The 27,344-nt window shown below is 41.4% G+C and overlaps 2 protein-coding genes across 4 annotated transcripts in view; one reads left to right on the top strand and one right to left on the bottom strand.

Annotated features, from left to right (window-relative positions):
- The window catches only part of LOC309342310 (cytochrome P450 2D4-like), a 187,347-nt gene that overhangs the window by 19,465 nt on the left and 140,538 nt on the right, over window positions 1–27,344 (top strand). The gene's annotated exons all lie outside the window — the stretch shown is intronic.
- On the bottom strand, window positions 273–27,147 carry LOC309342199 (cytochrome P450 2J2-like; the record flags this gene model as incomplete). Of its 3 annotated transcripts, XM_081862569.1 has the most annotated exons (10): window positions 26,956–27,147; window positions 25,209–25,265; window positions 20,307–20,463; window positions 10,656–10,805; window positions 10,155–10,315; window positions 8,517–8,693; window positions 6,888–7,029; window positions 4,749–4,936; window positions 3,340–3,481; window positions 273–460 (listed from the first exon to the last, which is right to left on the bottom strand). In XM_081862569.1, exons 1-10 carry the CDS (start codon window positions 27,121–27,123, stop codon window positions 273–275), a joined length of 1,530 nt encoding a protein of 509 aa, XP_081718695.1. In that variant the 5' UTR covers window positions 27,124–27,147. The 3 variants fall into 3 exon arrangements, with proteins under 3 accessions (XP_081718695.1, XP_081718696.1, XP_081718697.1); XM_081862570.1 differs by lacking the exon at window positions 25,209–25,265 and having other exon boundaries at window positions 26,956–27,146; XM_081862571.1 differs by lacking the exons at window positions 25,209–25,265; window positions 26,956–27,147 and adding an exon at window positions 24,440–24,502.

Genomic DNA, 27,344 nt, shown 5'->3' with positions numbered 1-27,344 from the left:
AAGAATGGGGATGCAAAGTAAGTTGCAAAAAGGAGGGAGAAGGAGGCTTGGGGAAAGGGATGGAGATGAAAGCAGGGGCATGAAAGGGCCTGAAAAACAGGAGATGGGATGAAGGTGATAATGGGTGCAAAGCAGAGCTGCAAAAAGAAGAGACCTCAGCAGTTGCATGAGATGGGAAGGGGAAGCTCTAGGGGGTTAATGTGTCAGGAATGGCAAAGAGTTTGGCAAGTGGAGGAAGCATGAGTGCAGCCTCCTGTAACTTTCCTATTGTATTACGCCTTGCAGCGGGGAACAGCACAGAGTTTATAAGGATGGGGATGTGTTGTACCCCCCGGTATAGACTCCATATTGACTTCTTTAACTCCTTCTGGCAGCTGGAAGCGGAACATTCTCAGCAGGCTGGTCAGTAGGATGAAAATTTCAGTCTTTGCCAGCTGCATTCCCAAACACATGCGAGACCCTGCGGAGGAGACAAGGGGAAGGCAGCAAGTGAGCAATAATTTACTTTCCAGTGTCCATTTCTTTGTACTCTACATAATACAATGGTGAACTAGACATAGTTAGGACAGGGAAATAATCAAGGCTGTTGTCAATTCCCTAGCCTGCTGAGTGCCAACATTTCATAGTTGGTTACGAGAGGCAAACTTTGGTCAACTGCCCTGAGCAATAGCGGGATAAGTCACAAACCCAGATTGAAAGAAACTGAAAGAGATAGGAGGAGAGGGAGGAGAGGTTGTAGAAGCTGATTTCCTTGTGCTTGCACCCCTGGTTTCGGTGTCAAGGTTTCTGGGTTTCTTTGTTTATTTGGTGCTGACACAAAGAGAGCTGCAAGGCTTTTAAAAAAAAAATACTCATCTGCCTCTGCACAATCCCTAAGGGTGATGTGAGCTTAATAATCTTAATAATTTTCCTCTTAACCTTGCATTGTGCAAGAAGGTCCAGCACAGGGCTAATCATTTTTTTTTATTTAAATCATAGTACTCTGAATTCGCTCTTCCCTCCCTCCCACCCAACAACATAAAATGTTTGGAAGGGTATATTGCTGGGGGGCAGGGACAATAAGGAAAGCGCCATATAATATCTGCAAGTTTAATATTCCAAGGGCAGCTCATAGAATGTCTAGTTGTAGGGTCACAGCTAACCGGGCTGAGACAAAGTCTCTGCCTGAGAGCTGCTGTCAGCCAGAGGTGACACTATAAGACTCAGTAAAAGAACTCTTTGATGTCTTATGGAAAAAGTAGAAAACTCATTATCTCTAAGATGAATTAGGCACTTTAATTTGCCTTTCAACTGTTTCATCATCATAGTCTTAGAATACGATGGGCTTCTAAGTGTAATATGAGAATTATGGCTCAACAAATCCCAGCATTAACAATGCAGTTGAGTGTACATTATGCATCGACCCAGGTAATCAGGACAAAACAAATTCCTTCCAGTAGCACCTTAAAGACCAACTGAGTTAGTTCTAGGTATGAGCTTTCGTGTGCATGCACACTTCTTCAGATACACTGAAACAGAAGTCACCAGACCCTTCTATATAGTGAGAAGGTGGGGAGGGGTATTACTCAGAAGGGTGGTGGGAATGGGTGATTGGCAGATAGCTGTGATGAGCCTGTTGACGACTCTTAACGACTGCAATAGTGTGTATCTGAAGAAGTGTGCATGCACACGAAAGCTCATACCTAGAACTAACTCAGTTGGTCTTTAAGGTGCTACTGGAAGGAATTTTTTTATTTTGTTTTGACCATGGCAGACCAACACGGCTACCTATCTGTGACTGCAATAGGTCTTACGGGAAAAAGCAAGGGGTGAAAAGGTGAAAAATGGCTTTGTCATTTTTGCATGCACACGAAAGCTCATACCAAGAACTGACTTAGTTGGTCTTTAAGGTGCTACTGGAAGGAATTTGTTTTGTTTTGACTATGGCAGACCAACACGGCTACCTATCTGTAACCAGGTAATCAGGCCTATTGTTCTCTGCCAGCCCACCTGAGAAGTTCATTGTAAAAGAGGTCTGAGCTGGTGCTCCAAGCTCAAACTGCATGGCTCTTACAAGCCATTTTTAAGTCTTTATACCCAGTGCTATTTTCCTAGAAAAAGAGGTGCTAAAACTTACCACAAATACCTTTTATAATGGCAATGATGCCCACCTGACAGGTGCTGGAACTGAGTTCCTGTGAGTTCCAGCTGGGGAAAAGCCCTGCTCATACCAATAATTTAGGAACTTTCAGCACTGTAACTAAGTCAAGTTTTACTGCCTGTGCAATGTTTTCTGAATGCTGTGTGGAAAAGCAAAGGACTCTGACCTTTGGAGAGTTTGTATGTAAACTTACCAAATGTGTGGTCTTTTCCCTCTTCTTTGGAAGAGGGAAATTTTGAAAAGAACTCACAAGGGCATATATTAAAGGTCTAGCAGCCTATATTTCCACACTTTACTTTGCTGCATATTTTTTGATTTAAAATCTTTGCTGGGGTGTTCTCACCAAAAGAGTACTTGCCCCAAACCTGGATCTTGGAATTCTCCTTTCTATATACCTATTTTTTCCCCTAAGAACCAACCAGAAGAACCTGTAAAACCATGCTGTATTATCATACAAAAATGGCTGGCTCATCTTTACTTTAAAACATCATCTACAACAATTGAATAGGCATACAGTAGTACCTCGGGTTAAGTACTTAATTTGTTCTGGAGGTCAGTTCTTAACCTGAAACTGTTCTTAACCTGAAGCACTACTTTAGCTAATGGGGCCTCCTGCTGCCGCCGTGCCGCCGGAGCCCGATTTCTGTTCTTATCCTGAAGCAAAGTTCTTAACCTGAAGCTCTATTTCTGGGTTAGCACTATTTCTGGGTTAGTGTGTAACCTGAAGCGTATGTAACCGAGGTACCACTGTAATTATTTGTATAAAAAGGTTAAGAGATGTTTGGAAGTTAGCGATGAGGATGTCTGCTGAATTTCTGCAGGTACAATACTTTACAACACGTGGCAGATGATATTAAACACCCAGCTCCTGACAGATACGGGACAAAAATACTCCTTTGTTCTTTGAAAACGGAAAACTGGCACATACCCCAATCTCCTATAGAGGTCAGGATGAAAGAAGTAGAAAGCAGGGTAATTTCATTGCAGACTCAGTTCTGAGTGTGGTTTCAGACCAGGCTAAATTACATCCCAGGAAAAGATGTAGGGTAGCTTTAGCCTAAACATGCCCAGCAGTGCTACTCCTGCCAGAAGGATGTTATTTCTGCTCTGCCTCCCTTGCTGCTGCTGTTGTCATTTCCTGGAATCTCCCCAATAAGCATGCCTACAAATCACAACATAGCTTGGACGTTGGCATTTACCTGCACCAAATGGCAGGTATTCTTCTCTAGCCACATATTGTCCATTCTTGTCCAAAAAATGATTTGGGTTGAACTCTGCAGGTGTCTCCCATCGTGTTGGATCAAGAAGAACAGAACGCAGATCGGGAATAATAGTAGTCCCCTGCAAAGAAGAAACAGTTGAAAGGGAATGCACTCAGAACACTGGATTGTCCTTCACTACCCTAGGGATAATATTTGTGAAATTTAAACTGAATTTAAACTGGGTGGGGTTTTTGTGGGGAGAGTGGCATTTACCAGTGGCCAGATTCATCTCCAACCTTTTTCCATTTAAAAGCTGCCTGTATGGGCAGGGGAAAGGACGGTCTTGTTCTCTCCATCTGTCTTTTAAAAGGGAAGACACAAAACCGGAGGAAGACTGCTGGTCACCATATTTCCCCCTCCTTGATACATGAATAATAGAATTCTAGAGCTGGAAGGACTCCAAAGGACATCAAGTCCAATCACCTGCGATACAGGAATCTCAACTAAAGCTTAAATTACAGAAGACCATCCAAACTCTGCTTTGAAATCTCCAATGAAGGAAAGTCCACAACAGCTCTGTCAGAACTTGAAGCCATTGGTTTAGGTCCTGCCCTCTAGAGCAGGAGAAAACATGCTTTTTCTATTTTCCATTTGATAGTCCTTCAGATAGTTGAAGATGACTATCATATCTCCTCTCAGTCTCCCTTTCCCCCAGGCTTTAGCATAACTAGCTTCCTCAATCATTCCTCATAAAGCTTAATTTCCATACCCTTTATACTCTTGCACACCCTCCTCTGCACACGTTCCAGCTTGTCAATATCCTTCTTAAACTGTTACAGATAGGTAGCCGTGTTGGTCTGCCATGGTCAAAACAAAATAAAAAAATTCCTTCCAGTAGCACCTTAAAGACCAACTGAGTTAGTTCTAGGTATGAGCTTTCGTGTGCATGCACACTAGTGTGCATGCACACGAAAGCTCATACCTAGAACTAACTCAGTTGGTCTTTAAGGTGCTACTGGAAGGAATTTTTTTAACTTCTTAAACTGTGGTACCCAGAACTGAACACAGGACTCCACATGTGGTCTGACCAAAGTAGAATAGAGCAGTACTATTATTTCTGGACACTATACTTCTGTTGATGCAGCCTTGTATAGCATTAGCATTTTTTTATGCTGCATCACACTGTTGACACTATACGCCTGACAAAAATAAAAATAAAAAATAGCACTAGCCAATGGTGAAACAAGTCTGCAGATGGAACTCCTGCTCTTGTGTGGTTTTCTTGCTCTTCGGGTTTTAGGCAACACAAGCTCCTGAATGGCTGCCTGCAACACTCAGTACGCTGCAGCCCAGTGATTCTGTTTGTTCTTGGGATACAGGAGTGCAGTTGTATCATGCTTCTATACCTTGGGAATGGGGAAACCGCAAATCTTCACATCCTCTGTACATTGCCTGACAACCCCAACAAGTAAGGCATATTTAAAGCGCTGTGTTTCATGAATCACAGCATTGATGTAGGGCAATTTCTTCTTATCTTGATAGCTGATTGAGTGAGCAGAACCTATGACATCTTCTATCTCCTTGTAGGCTTTATCTGAAGAGAATGATAGAAACATATGGTTTATTTTGAATATTGCATTTTTTTTTCAGATGGACATTTATTTCCCATGAACTTATTCCATACGATTCTGTGAATGAGTCCCTGTTTCTTACATTTATAGCCCACCTATTCCTCTAAGGAGCTCATGTCAATGTACATGATTCTTCTCCACTATAGATCCCAGGGGTGAAAAAGGCTCAGCTGTTTCCGGTTACTAGAGCTGGCTGTAGGGCTATGATCCAAGGCTAACTCTTTTACACTTAAAAACAAACAAACATATCCTCCACCCCACAATATTTCCTGCTTTCTTTCATTAATCCTCTTTTTCTTACTTGATCTTGGCAAACATCAATCAGAGAAAGGGCTCAGGCACTTATTTCACAGCAGAGGCAATGTTTAGGGAAGCTTTTAATGTTTGATGTATCACAGTATTTTAATATTCTTTTAGAAGCCGCCCAGAGTGGCTGGCGAAACCCAGCCAGATGGGCGGGGTATAAATAATATAATATTATTATTATTATTATTATTATTATTATTATTATTATTATTATTATGGCATCTGCTGCAGACCTCTTGGCCAGTCCTCTGCATGGGATCCAACTGTTAGAGGTTGAGGTCCCTTTGCTCTCCCCCCTAAAATATTTGAGGGGCCCGGACCTCCCAAAGTTGATGGATGTTACCATTCAAATGTGGACTGGGGCTTACTTGCCCCCTAACAATTTATTTGATTTGGCACCCCTGCCTCTTTATATCAAATAAATGAGCTTCTCTCAAAGAGAAAATCACCCGCTAAGCTGTGCAGAGGAAAAGGTGGCTTCATTGGCTATGTGTTAAACTGCCATTTATATTTCAAAAGATTCCAAAGTCCTTTTATTATGGCCAAAGAAAATGCAAAGAGGGAGGGAGGGAGCCCAGCAGAACTCTTCCAAGCTGAATGTTGAGCAAAGGGGAAGAAAGAGAATAAGAAAACAGGTGGCTTGTTACTGAAGTCATAATCTGTGCATTAGTTAACATTTCATATTTGTTGCAGAGTTTTAGAAGGGGTATGGCTTACAGGTTGTCATGAAGGAACCTGGACTTCAGGATTCATCACTATACCCCTGGCAAAAACAATGACCTCTTTATGCATCTCTCCCTTCCTTTGGCCATGCCGTTTCCCAATCTTCAAATTGTCTTCCCCCTATTTGCACAGCCATTCCTTTCCTTCAGAAAAACTTTCATGGACTCACTTAGCTTCATCCACTACCCACAACCGCCTCCTGTTCCAACTTTCTTACACATTCAGACCCTCCATCTCTTTCTGTCCCAGTAATAATAGATTGGAAGCTTCCTATGGGGACAGGGGATTCAGGGCACTTTACATTTCTGCTTCTGTTGACCTTGATTTTAGGTTCCAGAAACTATGTAGGAAAATGTTGGTGGGGAAAAGGGTTCTTTCTAGATGAGTAAGTCAAAAGCATTTAACTTATTTTGATAACCCTTTGTCTTCCAAAACTTATATCATAAACTCACTTACTTTTAACTATTTCCGTTCCTTTAAGTTCCTTATTTTAGCACCACATCAGATATAGAATCAGAGAATCATAGAGTTGGAAGAGACCACAAGGGCCATCGAGTCCAACCCCCTGCCAAGCAGGAAACACTATCAGAGCACTCCTGACATATGGTTGTCAAGCCTCTGCTTAAAGACCTCCAAAGAAGGAGACTCCACCACACTCCTTGGCAGCAAATTCCACTGTCGAACAGCTCTTACCCTGCCCCCTCTGACCTTTGCACAGGGAGAGCAGCTAATCAGCCACAAGAAACACACACAGGAGAAAACCCTTTTTGCTCCTTCTTCAGCCGCTGCCCTACAAGCTCATGAAATGAATGAAACCTTTAAAGAATTACAGTCCACTGTCAAGAGGTCAAGAGAAGCCCAGGCTCACATAGCTCCCTCTCTCACCTTGGATATCTGGGTGACTTGCCAGGAGGAGAAGCGCCCATTTCAGAGAAACGGTGGTTGTGTCTGACCCTGCTATAAAGAGGTCAAAGATACACTGAGCCATGTTTTCTTCATCATAGTTAGACTCTGGGTCATTCCTGCTCTGATGTTGAAAATAGGGAAGGTGACATGTCATTTACATGCATTACAACCTGTCCTTCAGCACTTATTTTATCTACTTTCACCCACTTATTACCATACCACCAGGAAATGCTTAATAAGGGGTCAAGGGTCCCATCACACCACCTGAAGTGAAAGGGGAAGGTGCCACCACCACTGCCCTGATGCTGCTGCTTCCTCCCTTACTTCTTGCATTGCACAGCAGTGCCTGCAAAGTGACAGCAGCAACAGTGGTATCCAGTAAGGTCCTGTGAGATTTTGATGAAATCTCACCGAAGCTGCCACCACTGCCAGCACTGCTTCTTCACCAGTGGTGGACTCCAGCAATTTGGCTCCAGGGACCACACATTCGCTCCATAAGACGCACTTTTTTCCTCTTAAAAAGTAAGGGGAAATGTCTGTGCGTCTTATGGAGCGAATGTGTGGTCCCTGGAGCCAAATTGTCAGAGTGTGGCACGCTCCTGGGCTGCTCTTTTGGGGTGGGTGGGTGGGGGAACAGCGCTGCTCTGCCGGCAGCCTCCACTTCCCCCTGCAGCCCCGGGAAGCTTTGGGAGGCTTTGCGTTGCTTTCGCTGAAGCCAGAACAGCAAGAGGGATAGCCGCGCAAAGGCTCTTCAACAACATCTAATTCGGAATATATATTTTTTCTTGTTTTCCTCCTCTAAATACTAGGTGCAGCTTATGGTCGGGTGTGTCTTATAGAGCGAAAAATGCAGTAGGTGGTGTGTCAACAGGGGTGTCTCCTGTTGACACTCCACTGCCCAAGGCTGTTAGCAATTTCACCCCTCCCAACCTTCTTTTTAAACCTCATTCGAACAGTTTGTTATAATACTGTTGTTGTTGTTGTTTTAAAATAAACATTTTAAAAGCCTTAGCCCCACCCACTAAATTGCTTCATGGATGGATCCGGAACAGGTGGTCCCCGGGGTGGCCTACAGAAAATTGGCCTGAATTGAGAGCCACAGATTGAGGCCACAAGGCACACAGGGGGGATTGTATACATTCCTGCAAAGGATAGCATGAGTTAGAACTATGCACCAACATATCCTCCACTGAAGAAAAGTGAAATAAAAAATGAAACCATTGAACCAGTGGAGCTTTCCTGTTGTCTCTGCCCATGTTTGAATGCGAGATGAACACCAATCCAGAATAATTTATGCACAGAAGCAATGCTCCAAAGGGAAGACCCCTTACTTGACACACACAAATTTCTACTCATTCACACTCACATTTGGGGTTATGGAAATACCTGGCATTTCCTACCCATTCCAATAAATCTTTATGGATGGAAATCAGCCTACTTTAGCAACTAAAATGACTATGAGGGAAATTTGGCAAAACTCAATGTGCTTTTCAGCTGAGATTCAAAATAAAAATATTGGTGTCTTAGCAAGACATTAATATTCACATGTAGGACGGAATATAACAATTCCTTGGATGAGCAGGATTCAGTTTCAAAGCAGGTACTTACTTTTTCCATCTCAAGTAGATAGAAATCAATGAAATCCTGTGGCTCATGCAGAGCCAGATTCTCCTTATGCTTCTCTATCTCCTCCTTTGCAAATGACACTACCATCTCCATGCAGGACAAGGCCTTCTTGTGGGGCCCTGGGAGATGTTTCATGAACCATGGGAATATTTCATACAACTAAAGGAAAGATAGCAAAAATGCTGTCATTACCATGAGGAAGCTTGGTCACATGTTTCATGTTTTGGATTAGCACTTTAATAATCTGCATAATCCTTCAGGGCTAGCATATTACTTTGAGTCTAACTGAAAAGAAGGAAGGTGTTTGCAGCTTCTCCTGAATCTCACAACAACTGGTTCTGGGAATTATCCCTAGCTGAAAATGTGAAAGAAAAACATTGCTCAATATATTTTCCAGCTCCCAGACTTCATTCCAAAACTGGGAATAATCCCAGGACTCCTCCTGGAACAAGTGAGTGGTCTTTTTGCAGCAGGTGGGGATGGGTGGAGAATATGGCGGGGGGGTGGGGGGACATTCAAGTAAGTTGACATTTAAACATGAATTTGTCTAATATGCAAATTCAAGCACAGCCATGCTTTGAAATGTGCACTTCTGCAATTTTTATTATTACTTATTTTATTTATTAAATTCCCCAGTTGCCCTGTCAAATAATGCCCACCTTTCCTCTACAAAAAATCTTTTAAAAACAAAACTTTTCCTTTTTTCCTATTTTCTGCATTAAAGATCAATTGCATACCTTTTCTGAATACCATATTTATATATATACTTAAACAACAACAAAAAAGTTGTACATTTATGTCGTTTGTGACAAGGGAAAAAAAGTTCACAACAACAAAACAAACCCCCCCCCAAAAAAACCTAATCTATTCTGACAATAAATCTTAGTGTACAGCTAACTTCTTGTCGTCTCCATACTTCACTTAATATTTACTAACTTATTGCATAAACATATCCATTCCTTTTATAATAAAGTATTATTTCTCGTATATCCTTATTTCTTGCTTAATATAGCTACAGAGGATATTCAAAGGCTATGACTGAGTTCAAACTGCAACAACTGTTCTTAAGATATGTGTTAAAAACTTCCCATTTTGCAATACAATGGTACCTCTGGTTACGAACGTAACCCGTTCCGGAGGTCCATTCTTAAGCTGAAACCGTTCTTATCCTGAGGCGCACTTTTGCTAATGGCACCTCCCACTGTGCGCACGCCTCTAACGCGTGACTTCAACTCGCATCCTGGGGCAAAGTTCACAACCAGGAGCAACTACTTCCGGGTTAGCGGAGCTCGTAACCCAAAGCGTGCGTAACCAGGAGCATTCATAACCAGAGTTACCACTGTAAATACTTGTTTTGAATTATCTTTCATTTTTCGGTTAATTTGGCTAGCATATTCAACTAATTTTGGTAACCATTCTGACCTGAAAGGGATTTTATCACTCTTCCAGTTAGTTGCCATTAGGATTCTCGTGGCGACAGTGGCATATAATTAGATTTAAACCTAATCTATCTTCTCCAACACTCTATCCTCTATCATAATGGATTCCAGAATCTGAATGGGGGCCCTAAGATCCTTGGGAGACCTCTCTGTCTCAGTAGGAATGAAAATGTCTACTCACAGAATGCTGGATGCTGCCTTGAAATTTTAGGACAAAATCCATGGCTTCTATCAGCTTCTGGAACCTTTCATCTTCAAGAGCAAACCGGTACCCAAAAGCCACAGCACATATCACGTTGGAGACTGAATTAGTGATGGGCATGGAGGGGTCAAGTGGTTGTCCTGCAAAATAAAGTTATACGAGTGTGAGTTCAGCTGCTCCTGTTCATGCTGAGAGTGGGATTTTATGATGGTCAAGAGAAACCTGCTGTGATCTCCAGCACAATGGGGCAGTGTGTCTCCCAGAAGGTTGGTGGTTCAAGTCCACCCAGGGACAGCTGTGGTCAGAATTCCTGTATTGCAGGGGATTGGACTAGATGACTCTCTGGGTCCCTTCCAAGTCTACCATTCTGTGATTCTAAAGCATATTACATTCCTTTCCAAAATGGACAGAGGCAGTACACATAGATTTCTGCAGACTGGAAAATAAGGAAACCCATCACCATCACCTAGGATCATGTACCCTTTGAACTTGCAATGACCTCCACAAGCTGACGGGCCTCCTCTGCTATTTGGTGCTCCATGCCTTTCTTCCCCAGTCCCAGCTTCCGCATAGTAACCACTCCAAGCCGTCTCTGTTGCTTCCAGACGTGACCATTTGATAATATAATACCTATGAGAAATCATTGAGAAATTATTATTTACAGAAATTAATGTAAATAACTAAGTTGCCAGCCTGGAAGAAACTATGTTCACTGAAGTTCATGTCCTTGAATTTAAAAACTACTTGGTCTCTCTGAAGCAAAGAATTAGAAGATGATGCAGAATCCGTCTCAGAGTATTATATGGGTATCTCTACGATATTGGCATAACAGAACCTCACTTTCTATTGCCTTTTGTCATTCAGAAATTCATTAGTCATTATTGTGTGATAACAGAACAGAAATCAGGTGGTCCCAGTAGTCCCTGCACTTTACAGTATCAGAAAAATGTGAGATCTCCAGATATGTGATATCTACGATGTGGGATTTTGTCTAGCGTTTAAAATTATGGAAAACTCAGGTGATACCTGCAAGTTCAGTCTTTGTTGCACAAACAACCAGTGTTGATAAAGATAAACTGAACTCCTTCTGTGTCATTAGCTATCCCTCCCAGTTTGGTGTCATCTGCAAATTTGATGAGCATCCTCTCAATTCCTCCATCCAAGTCATTTATAAAGACATTGAACAACAACATGCCCAGGTAAGAACCTTGCAGCACCCCCTTGTCCTCCTTTCCAAAGTGATAAGGAACTATTAATGAATTTGGGTTCTGTCAGTCATCCAGCTACAAATCCACCTAACAAGTACCTCATTCATCCCACATTTTAGCAACTTCCTTGCAAGAATATAATGGGGGGTTTTGTCTTTGACTTCTGGGAAATGAAATTGCCAGCGAGGCAATGGAGGAATTTGCCGGACTTTACATTCTTGACAGAGTTTGAGTTCCAACAGATATCAGGGAAATTGAAGTCTCCTTTTTTGAATGTTTGGTATTCTGTTCTAGGGAGGCAGCATCTAAGTCTTCAGTCTGGTTTGGCAGTCTATAGTAGAGTCCCACAGTAAGGTCACTGATGTTTCTCTCTCATGCAGTTTTTACCCATATAGTCTCAATCTGCTTTCCTTGCTCAAGGTCTCTTCAACAGGTGTTTTTTTTGTATTGTTTTTGACTCATATTTAGTTTTTCTGCACTGTTTTAATTTTAGCTGTTTTTATATGTCTTTAAGACGCGGGTGGCACTGTGGGTTAAACCACTGAGCCAAGGACTTGCCGATCAGAAGGTCGGCGGTTCGAATCCCCGCAACGGGGTGAGCTCCCATTGCTCAGTCCCTGCTCCTGCCAACCTAGCAGTTTGAAAGCACGAAGTGTAAGTAGATAAATAGGTACAGCAGCAAGGATACTTGTCGCTAAGCATTGGAAAACCCAAGATCTACCCACACTGGAAGAATGGCAGATGCAACTGATAGACTACATGGAACTGGCCGAGATGACTGGCAAAATCCGAGACCTGGGAGAGGAGACGGTAGAAGAAGACTGGAAAAAATTTAAGATTTACTTGCAAAAATATTGTAAAATGTATGAATGTTAAGCAGGATGCTTGATTATAAACAACTTGGCATCATTGAAACAGATGAAGTGAACTATGAAGATAAGTCAAATTCAAGAAAAAACAAATTTTTAGATAATTATTAGGCTAAGTTTAATTTTTTAAGGAGTGAAATAAACGTATCTAAAATTTGAGATATAACATTGGAAAATTAGATAGTAAGGATGGAGATAAGGTGATAAATTGCTGGTTTAATTTTTATAATTTGGAACGCAGGAGCGGGAGATGTGAGGAAGTCCAAAGGAGATAAGAAAATATGTTATGATATGTAATATTTTTGCTTGCCTTTTTATATTGTAATCAAAAAACCCTTAATAAATATTATTTTAAAAAAAATGAAAGCATGAAGTGTAAGTAGATAAATAGGTACCGCTCCGGCGGGAAGGTAAATGGCATTTCCGTGTGCTGCTCTGGTTTGCCAGAAGCAGCTTAGTCATGCTGGCCACATGACCCAGAAGCTGTATGCCGGCTCCCTTGGCCAATAAAGCGAGATGAGCGCTGCAACCCCAGAGTCAGTCATGACTGGACCTACTTGTCAGGGGTCCCTTTATCTTTAAGTTGCTGTGAGACATTCATGCAGAAGGCAATTGATAAATTAATAAGTGACGATGATGGTGACTGCCCACTGGGTCTACCCTACGTAGGATTATTGTTCAGTACCACCAAACGCAGCTGCTCTCTGTACTCCTTCCACATGTACTTGAATTCTTGTATGTGGTGCAATATCGCTTAGCTATTACGATGCTATACAGATATACCTATATGCCTCTTAAATACTCCCCTCAGTTTCCCTGCTCTTGCCTCTGATTAGTTTCCAACTCCTGCACCTGTCTTTTTTAAAAATAATATTTATTAAAGTTTCAAAAGGTTACAAAAATAATAATAATAAAGAAAACAGAAAATACAAAATACAGAAAAATAAAAACCATTAAAAACAAATCAATCTTTCCATGTCTTGTCTTTCATTTACTTGTTTCCCTGACCTCCTCACACCTCCCTTTTTTGTATTCTAGTTCAATTAGTTATTTCAGCAAATCCTTTCCATCTTTGCTTTTATCTTAATAATTTATCTTAATATATTATATCTTTACATTCTCACCTATTCATAATTCGATTTTACTTAATTCTATAACATTACTGCTAAAACCACGTAACTTCATTCCAGCATCCTTCTAACATTCCTTAATTTTACAATGTTTCTGTAAATAGTCTTTAAATTTCTTCCAATCTTCTTCTACCAACTCTTCTCCCTGGTCTCGGATTCTGCCAGTCATTTCCGCCAGTTCCATGTACTCCATCACCTTCATCTGCCATTCTTCCCGGGTGGGTAGATCTTGTGACTTCCAATACTTTGCGATAAGTATTCTTGCTGCTGTTGTAGCATACATAAAAAAAGTTCTATCCTTCTTTAACACCAATTGGCCGACCATGCCCAGGAGAAAGGCCTCTGGTTTCTTCAGAAAGGTATATTTAAATACCTTTTTTCATTTGGTTATAGATCATCTCCCAGAAAGCCTTAATCCTTGGGCATGTCCACCAAAGGTGAAAGAATGTACCTTCAGTCTCTTTACATTTCCAACATTTATTATCGGGCAAATGATATATTTCTGCGAGCTTGACTGGTGTCATGTACCACCTGTATATCATTTTCATTATATTCTCTCTTAAGGCATTACATGCCGTGAACTTCATACCTGTGGTCCATAACTGTTCCCAGTCAGCCAGCATAATGTTGTGTCCCACATCTTGTGCCCATTTAATCATAGCAGATTTCACCGTTTCATCCTGAGTGTTCCATTTCAGCAGCAAGTTATACATTCTTGACAGAGTCTTGGTTTTAGGATCTAACAGTTCTGTTTCCAATTTTGATTTTTCCACCCGGAAGCCAATTTTCTTGTCCAAATTGTATGCCTCCATTATTTGATAATAATGAAGCCAATCTCGCACTTTGTTTCTTAATTTTTCAAAGCTCTGCAATTTTAATTTATCTCCCTCTTGTTCTAAGATTTCCCAATATTTCGGCCATTTGGCCTCCATATTGAGCTTTTTCTGAGCCTTCGCTTCCATCGGTGACAACCACCTTGGGGTTTTATTTTCAAGTAGGTCCTTTTATCTTGTCCAAACGTTAAACAATGCTTTCCTGACAATATGGTTTTTAAACGCTTTATGCGCTTTGACCTTATCATACCACAAATATGCATGCCACCCAAATACATTATTGAAACCTTCTAAATCCAAAATGTCTGTGTTTTCAAGAAGCAGACATTCTTTCAGCCAGCAAAATGCAGCTGATTCATAGTAAAGTTTAAGGTCTGGCAGGGCAAATCCACCTCTTTCTTTTGCATCAGTTAGTATTTTAAATTTTATTCTGGGCTTCTTGCCCTGCCAGACAAATCTAGAAATATCTCTCTGCCACTTCTTGAAACAGTCCATTTTATCCAATATTTGCAGTGTTTGAAACAAAAACAACATTCTTGGCAATACATTCATTTTTATAACAGCAATACGGCCTAGCAATGAAAGCTTCAGATTTGATCCTTTTTCACTTCCGTCCAGCATTTTTCATAATTATCTTTGAATAAATTCACATTCTTGGCAGTCGTATTAACCCCCAGGTATTTCACTTTCTTAACCAATGTTAAACCTGTCTCCTTCTGAAACCTCTCTCTCTCGATCACTGTTAGATTTTTCTCTAAAACCTTAGTTTTTAACTTATTCAACTTAAATCCTGCCACCTGACCAAATTCTTGAATCAGTTCCAATGCTCTTTTAGTACTAGATTCTGGCTCCTGTAATGTCAATACTAGATCATATGCAAAAGCTTTCAATTTGTACTGTTTGGCTCCGACTTGTATACCTTTAACCAATTGGTCCCTTCTAATCATATTTAAGAGAACCTCCAGGACCGATATAAAAAGCAATGGGGAAATTGGACAGCCTTGTCGTGTTCCTTTCTCTATCTTAAATTTCTCCATCACCACATTATTAACAATTAGTTTAGCCTTTTGTTCTGAATATATTGCACCTATACCATTTCCAAAACCTTGACCAACCCCCATCCCCTGTAGATTCTTCTTCATAAAACTCCGGGAGATGTTGTCAAAAGCTTTCTCCGCGTCCACAAATATCAAAACTGCTTTGGTATTAATATTCACTTGTAGTTTTTCTAAAATGTTAATTATATTTCTCGTATTGTCAGACAAGTGTCTGCCCGGGAGAAAACCTGCTTGATCTTTATGTATCTCTTCCGCTAGTACCTTTTTTAGTCTTTTAACCAAAATGTCTGCAAAAATTTTATAATCCACATTAAGCAGAGATATGGGGCGGTAATTCTTAAACTGTGTCTTCTCAGACTCAGTTTTCAGTATAAGTGTAATGTAAGCTTCCTTCCACGACTCTGGTGCTTTTTTTCCCTTCCAAAATTTCATTACAAACTTCCTTTAATGGTTGTATTATCCAATCTTTCAAGGATCTATAATATCTTGAACTGTCCGGCCCTGGAGATTTACCCAATTGCATATTCTGGATGGCACCTTCTACCTCCTGTTCAGTTATTTTATAATTCAGCATTAGCTTGTTTTCTTGAGAGATTTTTTGTAGTCCATTTGTTTTCAAGAATCGATCTATATCAATTTCTTTCTGTGACCCTTGTGTATATAGTTGTTTAAAGTACCTCTGGAAACATTTTCTAATCTCCGCTGGATTCTGTATATTCTTTCCTTCCACTTCCAAGTTTATAATAGTGTTGAATTTTTGTCTTTTTTTCATTTGCCAGGCCAGCAATTTCCCACATTTATTAGCCGATTCAAATGTCTTTTGTCTCATCTGTTTGATTTTCCATTCTATTTCCTGGTTCATCATTTTCATATACTGTACTTGATGTAACTTTATTTCTCTCAAAATCTCTTGCGACTTTGGTTTCGCTCTCAATTTCTTCTCACCTTCCTTTATTTTCTCCAAAATTTTATCTTTTTTCTCATTTTGAGTTCTCTTCTTTATTGCATTCTGTTGTATCAGAAACCATCTCATAACCGCTTTGCTTGCGTCCCAGATTACTCTTTTTTCAACAGTAGTATTCATATTTATCTCAAAATAATCTCTCAAGGTTTTTTTGGCCTTCTTGGTCACTTCTTCGTTCCTAAACAAGGTGTCATTCATCCTCCATCTGAAAGAGCCAATTGGTGTTAGTTTCATCTCCATCTTCACAGCATTATGGTCGGAGCAGGTTTTAGGACAAATTTCCACTTTTCTTGTCTTTGGAGCCAGTCCTCTAGTTACCCAAATTTGGTCAATTTTTGTCCATGTCATTTTGGCTTCAGAGAAGAAAGTTCCCTCTCTACCCAAGGGGTTCTTTGTTCTCCAAATGTCAACTAAGTCCAAGTTGTCAGTCATGTCAAAAAAGGTTTTTGGTAGTCTGCCATCCTTAGTAACTACCTGTCTCTGTGCCTTGTCCATATTTGTAGATACCACTCCATTCATATCCCCCATCATGATCATATTGTAATCCAAATAGTCCATCAGAGTCTCATGCAACTTTTTTAAAAATTCTGATTTTCCCTCATTTGGTGCATAAACGCCGACTATCAAGAATTTCTCTCCTTGTAGTTGAATTTCAATTGCCACAAATCTTCCTTGGTCATCTTTGAATATGAATTTCGGTGATAGGCTCTCCTTTGCATAAATTACTACTCCTCTTTTTTTGACTTTGTCTGATGAAATAAACTCTTGGCCCAATCTTTTATTAATCAATACTTTCCTGTGTAGCCTTATCACATGTGTTTCCTGTAGGCAAATCAAGTCCAATTGTTCCTTTTTTAATAAATGAAAGACTCTTTTCCTTTTTTGAGGCGAGTTAAGTCCATTAGTATTCCAGCTTAGTAGTTGCAGAGCCATGATGTAGTTACTCTGATTTTCCTCCAACTGCACCAAGTGCTTGCTCTTGTTCTGTCGGTGGTATTAATGTCACTTTCTCTGGACAGTCCAATCCGAAGGGTAATCTTGCTATGTCTAGTATTCCTCTTTTTGGTAATCCTCTGTCCAATGCTTTTTGTTCTGGTCCTCTGTCTGATGGTTTTCTGTCCAATGCTCTTGGCTCTTCTCCAGATTCTTTCTGCAAATCTTCTCCGTAATCTTTCAGAAATTTTTCTTTATCCTCTACTGATCTTATTTTTATCTTTCTTCCTTTAAAGCTAAAAGATAGGCCTTGGGGAAATTCCCACCTGACGATAATTCTATTCCTTCTCAGCAGGGCAACCAAATCTCCATAGTTGGACCTAAGGTCCAAAAGATGTTCCGGAATATCTTTAAATATTTCCACTCTTGACTGGTGTATTTCCAAGGCCTTCTGAAAGTGCAGGCCCAAAATTTTGTCTCTCTCCTCTTTTGTTCGGAGGGTAATCAAACAGTCTCTCACCCTGTTCTTCTTCCCCCCTCTTCCAAGTCTAAAAGCACTCACAATCTTAAATTCTTCTTTCTCCAAGTCCAAATCCCAGAAGTCTGCAAATTCCTGCTTGAGAAAGTCTATCAAACTGTCCTTGTCTAATTCAGGCACAGCTCTGATCCTCATGTTCGTTTGTTTCTCCTTAAGTTCAATCATAGAAAGCGTCGACCTATGATCCTCAAGTTGCCTCTGTAAGTCTGGTATCTTCTCCTCTACGGCAGCTGCTTTTTCCTTAGCTTCTTCTGCGGTCTGTCGAGTCAGAGTAGATTCCTGTAACAATTTCTCAATAGTTTCTGTATTAGTATTCACCTTTTGTCCCAAATTATTAATGCTTATAGTGTTTTGGTCGATTTTAGTTGATGCTTCAACCACTTGTTTACTTAGCTTTTCCAATGATTCATTTATCTTACCTAATGCAAGTGCTAAAGCTTCTTCTGATGACATACCTTTTGACTTAGATTGTGTAGATGCAGCCGCAGATGAGGCAGAAGGGCTGGATGTTGATGCTCTTTGCTGCCAAGATTTCCCAGACCTCGTTGTTTTGTCTTGGAGCGAGTCTACTTTTTCTTTTCCATCTGCCATAACACTTCAGCTGAATGCCCAAGGTCAATCCCACGGCCACAGTTTGTTTTGAAGTGGAAAATTCCCCTGGCCCAATTGTTGTAACAATTTCAGAAACTTCCTCTAGGGGGACACAGTAACAGTCTGTACTTGTTGTATTACAAAGTAGCACCTTTTAAACCCCCATGTCAAGCAGAGGGGGAAAAAATGAAAGTCAGTTTCAATTTTCAGTTATTTTTCAGTTACTTCCCCTTCTTTCTAAGATCAGGAGGAGACAAGCAAAAACAATGTATCTCTCGCAGAGCTAGCTGTCAAAAAGTACTCTATTCACAAGCAGTGCATTTCACAATATGGCAGTCTTATTGTCCGTTGGCAGCCCGTTTCCAGGTTTTGAACGGTAGATTTTTGTTTCCTTCCCTCTCTCTTGCAGGCATATATAGTCCAAGCCTCCCCCCCTCTTCTCCTGCAACCAAGGGGGGGATTCACTTATTTTGATGTTGGGGTTTTAGTCCTTTCCGATCAACTTTCCAAGGCTTTAGCTTACAGCCTCTTTGCTTTAGTCTATTTACAAAAGCGGAAGGCGGACTTCCTGTTTATGCCCCCCCACTTCGGTGTCAAATTAATTCTTCCCCCCCCTTCCCTTTATCCAATTTATCCTACTCACAGGTAGTTGCTTTTAAAGTCGAATTGTCCCAGGAAAAAGTCAGCGCTCTCTGGTAACGGCTATGCGGCTTCTTTCGGTGGAAGTAGCAGTTGGCTCACAGCACCACGCCACTCGCCCCGCTTCGCTCCGGAGCCCGTAGTCGGGTTTCCCCGCCAGTTGGGGGGCGCTAAGGGTGCCCGCCAAGTCCCACACTCACAGGCTTCACCCGCCTGTGATTTTTAGAGGGTCTCCGCCTTCGCCGTGGCGGTGCAGACCCGATTTCCACTGAGTGGGTCCCTCTGGATCAGAGGGAATCCGCCATTACCGATGGCGCTAACCCGGAAGTCCTTTCTAACCCGGAAGTCCTGGACCTGTCATCTGGCACCCTGCTGATTTCAAGTCAGTAAAATTTGCTCTTGAAGCCCCATATCATCATAAATTGAATGACTTTTTAAATCATTTATTAGTGCGTTTATACCCCATTCTTTCTCCCAAAGGAATTCCACAACTGCAAAGAACAAGCAACACAACAACAATAAATATTTTAAAAAATTCAAATACAGATGCAGACTGGGAAAGTTCTCAAATGCTTCTTGGAAGGGGAAGGTCTTTGGAAAGTGCCGAAAAGACAACAGGGGGGACACCTGTCTACTATTCAAAGGGTAGGAATTCCAAAGGGTAGGGACCACAACACTAAGGGTCCCATGCCTACATTGTGTGGAATGGGCCTTCTTTGATGGTATCTGCAGGAGGCCCTCACCCACAGAATCTGGTTATTGACTAGGTATATAAGGAATGAGATAATCTTTTGAGTATCTTGATCCCAAGTTGTATATGCCTTTATACACCAAAACCAACATCATGAAATTATTCTGTGAGCCACCCCAATATTTTTTGATGAAGGGCGGTATATAAATTTAATAAATAAAATAAAATAAACCCAGTAGCTAATTGGCAGCCAGTGGAATTCTTTCAACAGTGGCGTAACATGTTGGCTGTTCCTGCCCCCATGAGCAGTTGACCCATTGCATTATTCATCAGCTGCAGCTTCTGGACTAATCGCAAGGGCAGCCCCAAATAACAAACATTGCAGTAATCCAACCTGGAGTTTACTAGTGCATAAATGGCAGTAGTTAGGCTATCCATAAAACACTTGCTAGAGGATTGGGTTGCATCTAGGTAAGTTTTACTCACATATGTCTCATGGAAATTAATAGACCTTCATTAGCCATGCACATTAATTACAATGGGTGTACTGTAGGACTAGCATTGGCTCCAGCAACCCATTTCCTGCACTTAATAGAGAAGCTTTGTTTATCCAGAAAATCATTTAAATTTTTCTCTGGGGGAAATACCAGTAGATTGTCTCTTTCTTCACTACTCACCCTTTCCTTTTGTGTTAAAGAAAGACAACACTGGTCGCTCGTCAAATTGTTCAGAGTGGTCAATGAGAGCTTCTTTCACTGCTTGGAATCCAGACAGGACTACAAGGGGTATATGTCCCATCCATATGGTGTAAACGTTTCCATATTGCTTTGCCATCTACCATTTGGGTCAAAAGAGAGGAGAGGAACGTTATGTTCAAAGTAAACAGGTGGCTATTTCAACTTAACACATGAGCTCCAGCCTTCCTGACCTCTACAGCTTCTCACAGCTTCTTTTGCCAGCATCTCCCTCCCTCCCTTCCCAACCCATTTGTTTTACTCTCTCTTGCACATTTTGTGCAGGGATGTGGAAACTGGAGCCCACCAGTGACTGTAGAACTGCAACTCCCTGCCCATTGGCCATGATGGTTGGAGCAGATGGGCATTGTAGTCTGGAGGGCACCAGGTTGGCATAAGCTGGGCTAGAGCACTGGGTCAGGTTTCTGATCCACGGTGGGTCACAGCAGGAGCATCGCCACCAGACAAATATATGGTAAGGAATTAAAAAGAGGTCTCCCAAATGTATCTCTGGGCTAGAGATTATTACCAATTTCAGATGTTTTAGAAGTTATGTTTCAGAACAATGGTTCAGAAATTTCAGATAGTGCAGAATTCAGTGGCCAGGTTGCTCATCAGGAGAAGACTGTTTGAGCATATTACACTGATTCTGCTCTGACTGCATTGGCTGCCAGTTAGTTTCTGGGCCCAATTAAAAGTATTGGTTTTGATCTACAAAGCTTTAAGGATCTCAATACCTCAAGGACTGCCTCTCCCCATATGATCTGATCAGGACCCTGCAATCATCGTCTGGAGCTCATCTTTGTGTGCTTCCTCTACAAGAGGTCCAGGGGATGGCAACACAAAAACTGGCATTTTCTGTAGTCTCTCCTTTTTGTGGAATGTTCTCCCAAGGGAGGTTCAGCTGATGCCTTCATTATACACTTTTAGGTGTTTAAGATGAAACTATTCCTCTTCAACCAGACCTCTTGCTGATTAACATCTTATACCATTTCAAAATGTGTTTGTGGGAAGGTTTACTGGTTTGTTAGTTTTTTTGTTCTTGTTTTTATCGTGTATTTTATGTATGTTGTATTCTGTTGTTGTTGTTGTTTAGTCGTTTAGTCCTGTCCGACTCTTTGTGACCCCCTGGACCAGAGCACGCCAGGCCCTCCTGTTTTCCACTGCCTCCCGCAGTTTGGTCAAACTCATGCTGGTAGCTTTGAGAACACTGTCCAACCATCTTGTCCTCTGCCATCCCCTTCTCCATGTGCCCTCAATATGGAGCAGGAACCGGCAAGCCACTCCAGTATCCCTGCCAAGAAAACTCCCTGGACAAAGACAACAGGCATGTTGTATTCTAACTTATAGAAAACACCTGAAGGCAGCATTGTATTGGGAAGTTTTTAACATTTGACGTTTTATTATGTTTTTATATTCTGCTGGAAGCCACCCAGAGTGGCTGGGGATACCTAGCCAGATGGGTGGGGTATAAATAATAAAATTATTATTAATTATTATTATTATTGTTATTAGGTTGTGAACTGCCCTGATCTGTGGATTAAGGGTGATATTTATAAATTTAATGACTAATAATAGCCACATGTGAGTGACAAACTCTTCATTTTCTTGGAAAGAGATGATGAGCTTCTACTTCATTGCCAAGAGAACTTTGTGCCCATTAATCTGTTGGAAGGGGGGAGGTTCCCAGCATTCTAGGTCATAGGCAGAATACAGTGGAAGAGAAGGAAGACAAATTCCAGAGCTTATCGTAATAAACTGTTTGATTAGCTCAGCTTTTGTTTCGTAAGATCTGTTTCCGAGATAAGCCTCCTTAATCCAGCAGCTACAAGCAAGGTACACAGCAATAATATTAAAACTAATGTAAAAGGACAAGGTTCTTATTAATATTGAAAGGCACAAAACCATGTAAACAAGGTCAGTTATATTAGAATATTTAGGGCATGGGTAGCTAAGTGAAATCAGCAACATGCCAAAAAGTTGCTGCATTTTCTATATGGCAAGTGTTGAATTGTAAATGGTAGCAAGATCAGCCTGTGAACTTCCTGTCCCAGTGCCATTTCTTTCACAGTGGCAGTCAAGGGCAAAGCTTGTAATACGATGCTCTGGGCGAGAACAAAATTTGACACCCCCAAATAGACATTCTCAGTTAAGGATCTTCTCAGTTTTGCACACACACCCTCGGTGCCCTGGGTGCTGGACCTCAGTGGAGGCTGAACGATGGGGGTGGAGGCGCTCATTTAAGTATACTGGGCCGAGGCCATTTAGGGCTTTAAAGGTCAGCACCAACACTTTGAATTGTGCTTGGAAACATACTGGGAACCAAAGTAAATCTTTAAGGTCTGGTGCCATATGGTCTCAGCTGCCACTCCCAGTCGCTAGTCTGGCTGCCGCATTCTGGATTGGTTATAGTTTCTGGGTCACCTTCAAAGGTAGCCCTACATAGAGTGTGTAGTAATGTTCGCCCCCAACCACTTGCCCCTCCCTTCTCCTCTCTCTGCTCTCCGGCCAGACTAGGACGCCCAGGGCAGGGTTGGCAGGCAAATTACTTTTTGTCAAAACAGAACAAACACGACCCGGTAGGGCTGCCACCACTCCCTCGTGTCCAGGGGACCCAGAATCACAACCCAGGGAGAAGGCTGCGACCCGTTATCCTGGCTGTCCCCCTACTCCACAAGCTGCATCCACAGACTTGCAGGCAGAAGTTCTACGGTAGAGCGTAACCAAGCGTAAGGCTAGGACTTAGCTATTCCCTCTGGAAAGGCACACAAACTAAAACAGTTTCATTTAAAAGGTTTATTTTAAAATAACATAAGAAACATGCGAGAATAGCAGGCACTTCTTTTGAGCGTTACAGATAAGAAAATAACAACGGTACATAGTATAGCTAACTCTACATACTCACAAGCTCTAACACAAAATAGGATAGTTGAAGTCCTTTAGGAATCTGCAAGTTGAAGGCTTTTGAAGATCTCCATTTCAAAAGACGAAACGACGGCTATTAAGTTGGAACAATAGAGCCGGGCATCTTTGCGGATTGCAGAGCAAAGGCAGAGAGCAAAGAGCAAATTCTAAAGCGATTCCCTGATCTTTTATTCACAATTCGCACTTGGCGTCGTAACTTTCAAGCCAATCATAAGACTCAAATTTTTTTTAAATTCGCCAATGACCGGCTTGCTGGTCAATCAATTTACCTCTTGACAGCTGGGGCAATTTAGAATCTAAACTTTAAATCAAAGAATTTCCTCCCTTCCGTGGAAATTAGCCAGACCCTCATTCCCAAGCAATTCAAGGACAGATAGCATCACTGGGGGGGGGGGGGGATTCACACTCTCAACCCCAGGTGTTAGCTCTTTCATTAAATCAAAGCTTCCTTTATTCCAATAAAGCTTTCAGCCAAGGAGCCAACTAGTCTAGGGTTTAAAGATACACAACTTCTTTCCCAGGGTCCTTGTGGCCGATTGAAACTCCCACAAGGCTTCACTCCCTTTGCTTGACCAAGGAATGATTTCTAAATAATACTAACTTTACTACAGAGTGCATTGCAGTAATCCAAGCAGGAGATAACTAGAGCATGCACCACTCTGGCAAGACAGTCTGCAGGCAGGTAGGGTCTTAGCCTGCGTACCAGATGGAGATAGGAGACAGCTACCCTGGACACAGAATTGACCTGCACCTCCATGGAAAGCTGTTAGTCCAAAATGACTCCTGGGCTGCTCACCTGGTCTTTCGGGGGCACAGTTACCCCATTCAGGACCTGCTCGCCCCCTGCCCTCCAAAAACAGTACTTCTGTCTTGTCAGGATTCAACCTCAATCTGTTAGCTGCCATCCAACCTCCAACCATAACTTCTGTCACAGAGCTTCAGTATGCTGATGACAACGTAGTGTGTGCACACACAGAGGATGACCTCCGAACCATCCTAAATATCTTCACAGAAGCTTACGAAAAGCTTGGCCTATCGCTCAACATCCAAAAACCAAAGTGCTGCACCAACAAGTACAAAACAACCCCTCTGCAGCACCACAAGTCCAACTCAATGGTGCAATGCTGGAAAATGTTGATCACTTCTCCTACCTGGGCAATTATCTTTCCACAAGGGCTGACATTGATGCTAAAATCCATCATCACCTGAGCTCTGTGAGTGCAGCTTTCTCCTGGCTAATGTGTAGAGTGTTTAAGGACCAGGACATTCGCAGGGAAATCAAAATGCTTGTACTATTGTAGCTATTGTACTACCAACCTTACTGCATGCTTGTGAAACATGAACCACTTATAAATGCCATCTCCAATTTCTCGAAAGACTCCATCAACGGTGTCTCAAAACAATTTTACACATCACTTGGGAAGACAGGCAAACTAATGCCAGTGTACCGGAAGAAGCAAAGATCACCACTGTTGAAGCAATGATTCTTCAACATCAACTTCGTTGGATTGGTCATGTTGTGCAGATGCCTGATTATCATTTTCCAAAGCGACTACTCTATTCTGAACTAAAAAATGGAAAGTGTAATGCCAGTGGTCAGCAGAAGAGCCTTAAAGACTCTCTCAAGGCAAATCTAAAAAACGTAGTATAAACACTGACAACTGGGAAACAGTGGCCTGCAAGCACTCCAATTGGAGAACAGCCTTTACCAAAGGTGTCATGGGCTTTGAAGACACTTGAACTCAAGACAAAAGGGAGAAACATGCTAAGAGGAAGGCACGCTTGGCAAACCCTCACCGTGATCAACTCCCGCCCAGGAACCTATGTCCCCATTGTGGAAGGATGTATGGATCCAGAATTGGCTTCCACAGTCACTTACAGACTCACTGTTAAGTCTATGTTCATGGAAGACAAACTTACTTGGCTACAGGTGATGGAAGGAGGAGGAGGAGGAGTTGCTCTTGGTGAGATTATTACCTGGAGATTAGTGTTTACTGCCGAGATCCATTAAGAATGATTTGCTCTTTTATTAAAAGCGTTTCTAGTTTGATTGACCAATATGAAGATAATCCAAGGCTTAAGAAATTGAATAGCATATGCAGGTTAGTATCTGTTTTGATTTGTGATTTTTGAATGTACATTTTCATCTTTTATACGGTTTTGTAGTTTTCAGTATTATTAATAATGACCTTTTATATTATTACTATTATTTGTATTGCGGATAGCTTCTGACAAAGGAATGATTTGCTCTAGGAAATTGCTCTAGGAAACAAAAGAAGTTTATCTCTGAAATGCATCCAACTAAACATACAGTTGGGCTAAATAAACAGTTCAGCACAAGAACCAACAGAGCTTGTCTTGGCTGTGTTCAATTGTCCTTGGTGCTTTGCCCCTCTTCTTGCTTACAACACCCACTACATTAAGTGTGCACTCCCCCCCCCCGAAGTTGATAAAGTACAATTTCCATCAGCCCCGGCAAGCACGGCTGGTGGCCATGGAAGATGGGAGTTGTGTTCTGCAGTGGCTGGAGGGCCAAAGATTCTGCACAACTACCCTGGATTATTTACAAGCAGAGGGGATAGACATGCAGAGGATTTTTGTCTTTTTTTCTTTTCTTTAAATGTGTTTTTCTCTGTTCCTTTTTTTGAAACTATTCTTCTTTTTATGTATTTTATAATTTTGTATTTTTGTGTATTTGTTTTTCTTTTTCTTGTTTGTTGTTATTCTTAAAACTTAATAAAAATATTTTTTTTTTTTTTTAAAAAAAGACATGCAGAGGAACCATCAGAGGCGGTTTTAGGGTAGCATGACCAGTTCAGCCACACGGGGTGCCAGTGCCTCAGGGGGCACCACAACAATGATGTACAATGGTACCTCAGGTTACATATGCTTCAGGTTACATACGCTTCAGGATACAGACTCCGCTAACCCAGAAATAGTACCTCGGGTTAAGAATTTTGCTTCAGGATGAGAACAGATATCGTGCTCCGGTGGTGCGGTGGCAGCAGGAGGCCCCATTAGCTAAAGTGGTGCTTCAGATTAAGAACGGACCTCCGGAACGAATTAAGTACTTAACCCGAGGTACCACTGTATAATGGAGAGCAAGTGGTGAATGGGCAGCGCCAAATTTTAGTGCTGCACAGGGAGCCACTGAAATTCAAGAGCCCCAAATCCTCCTCTTCTTCCATCATCGTTCTATCAAACTTTTATCTGCATGGCAGCTTCTAGGTCTGCCTGTGTATGGCCTATATAACACAGCAGCAGTGGCAGGAATGAACTAATTCAGATTAACAGATTCACAGAATTAATTCCAAAATCTCTGAATTGCTTTTGTTTTCTTTTGTTTGTTTGTTTATTAAATTTGTTAGTTACTTTTACTTGCCCTTATTACCCCTGAAAGTAGTTTGTAAAAATTCTGGGTGACTTGAAAAGGAATTAAGTTACTTTTGCAATGGAACCTTGGATGATTTTTAATTAAATTCAGTTTTAATTTTAATTCAATGATTTTTAAGTGTAGGAGTTTCATCGCATTTAATTGTGTATTAAATTGTGGCCCTTGCAGTTAGCATTTAAACCCATGGTACTGTTTAAGCTTAAATACCAGAACGGTTGGGGAAAATTGATAAAACAATTATTGACATTAGACTGAGTGATTACTAAGAAGTACCTTAATGAAAGTATCTTCACAAAGCTTCGCCCCGGATTTCCACATACTTCCAATGACAGGAAGCGGAAAAGGTCCTGGAGGATATTGCCTGCGTGACCAGAGTTGTTTCAGGAAGTGCAGAATCAGAAGAACCACCAGCACAGCAATCAAAAATGCCCTTATCTCCATCCTTCTCTTTCACCTTGTTTCTTTAGGGACGCCTGGTTAGGTTCAACTCTCCTTCTTCAAGAGCTTTTTGATCCCTCAGAGACCTTGACATTTCTCTCTCTCTTTATATACTCCATTACTAAATGCAATTAAGCAACAAAGGTTCTGACATCCCATCAAATAGCCCTGTAATGAGACCTCGAGGCACGCACCACAGCCGGACTCTATAATCATTCTTATGT

This window comes from Podarcis erhardii (assembly GCF_964252035.2).
Source record: "Podarcis erhardii genome assembly, chromosome: 5".
In the NCBI taxonomy this organism is placed as follows: domain Eukaryota; kingdom Metazoa; phylum Chordata; class Lepidosauria; order Squamata; family Lacertidae; genus Podarcis; species Podarcis erhardii.
This window is presented reverse-complemented; position numbering and strand designations above follow the sequence as displayed.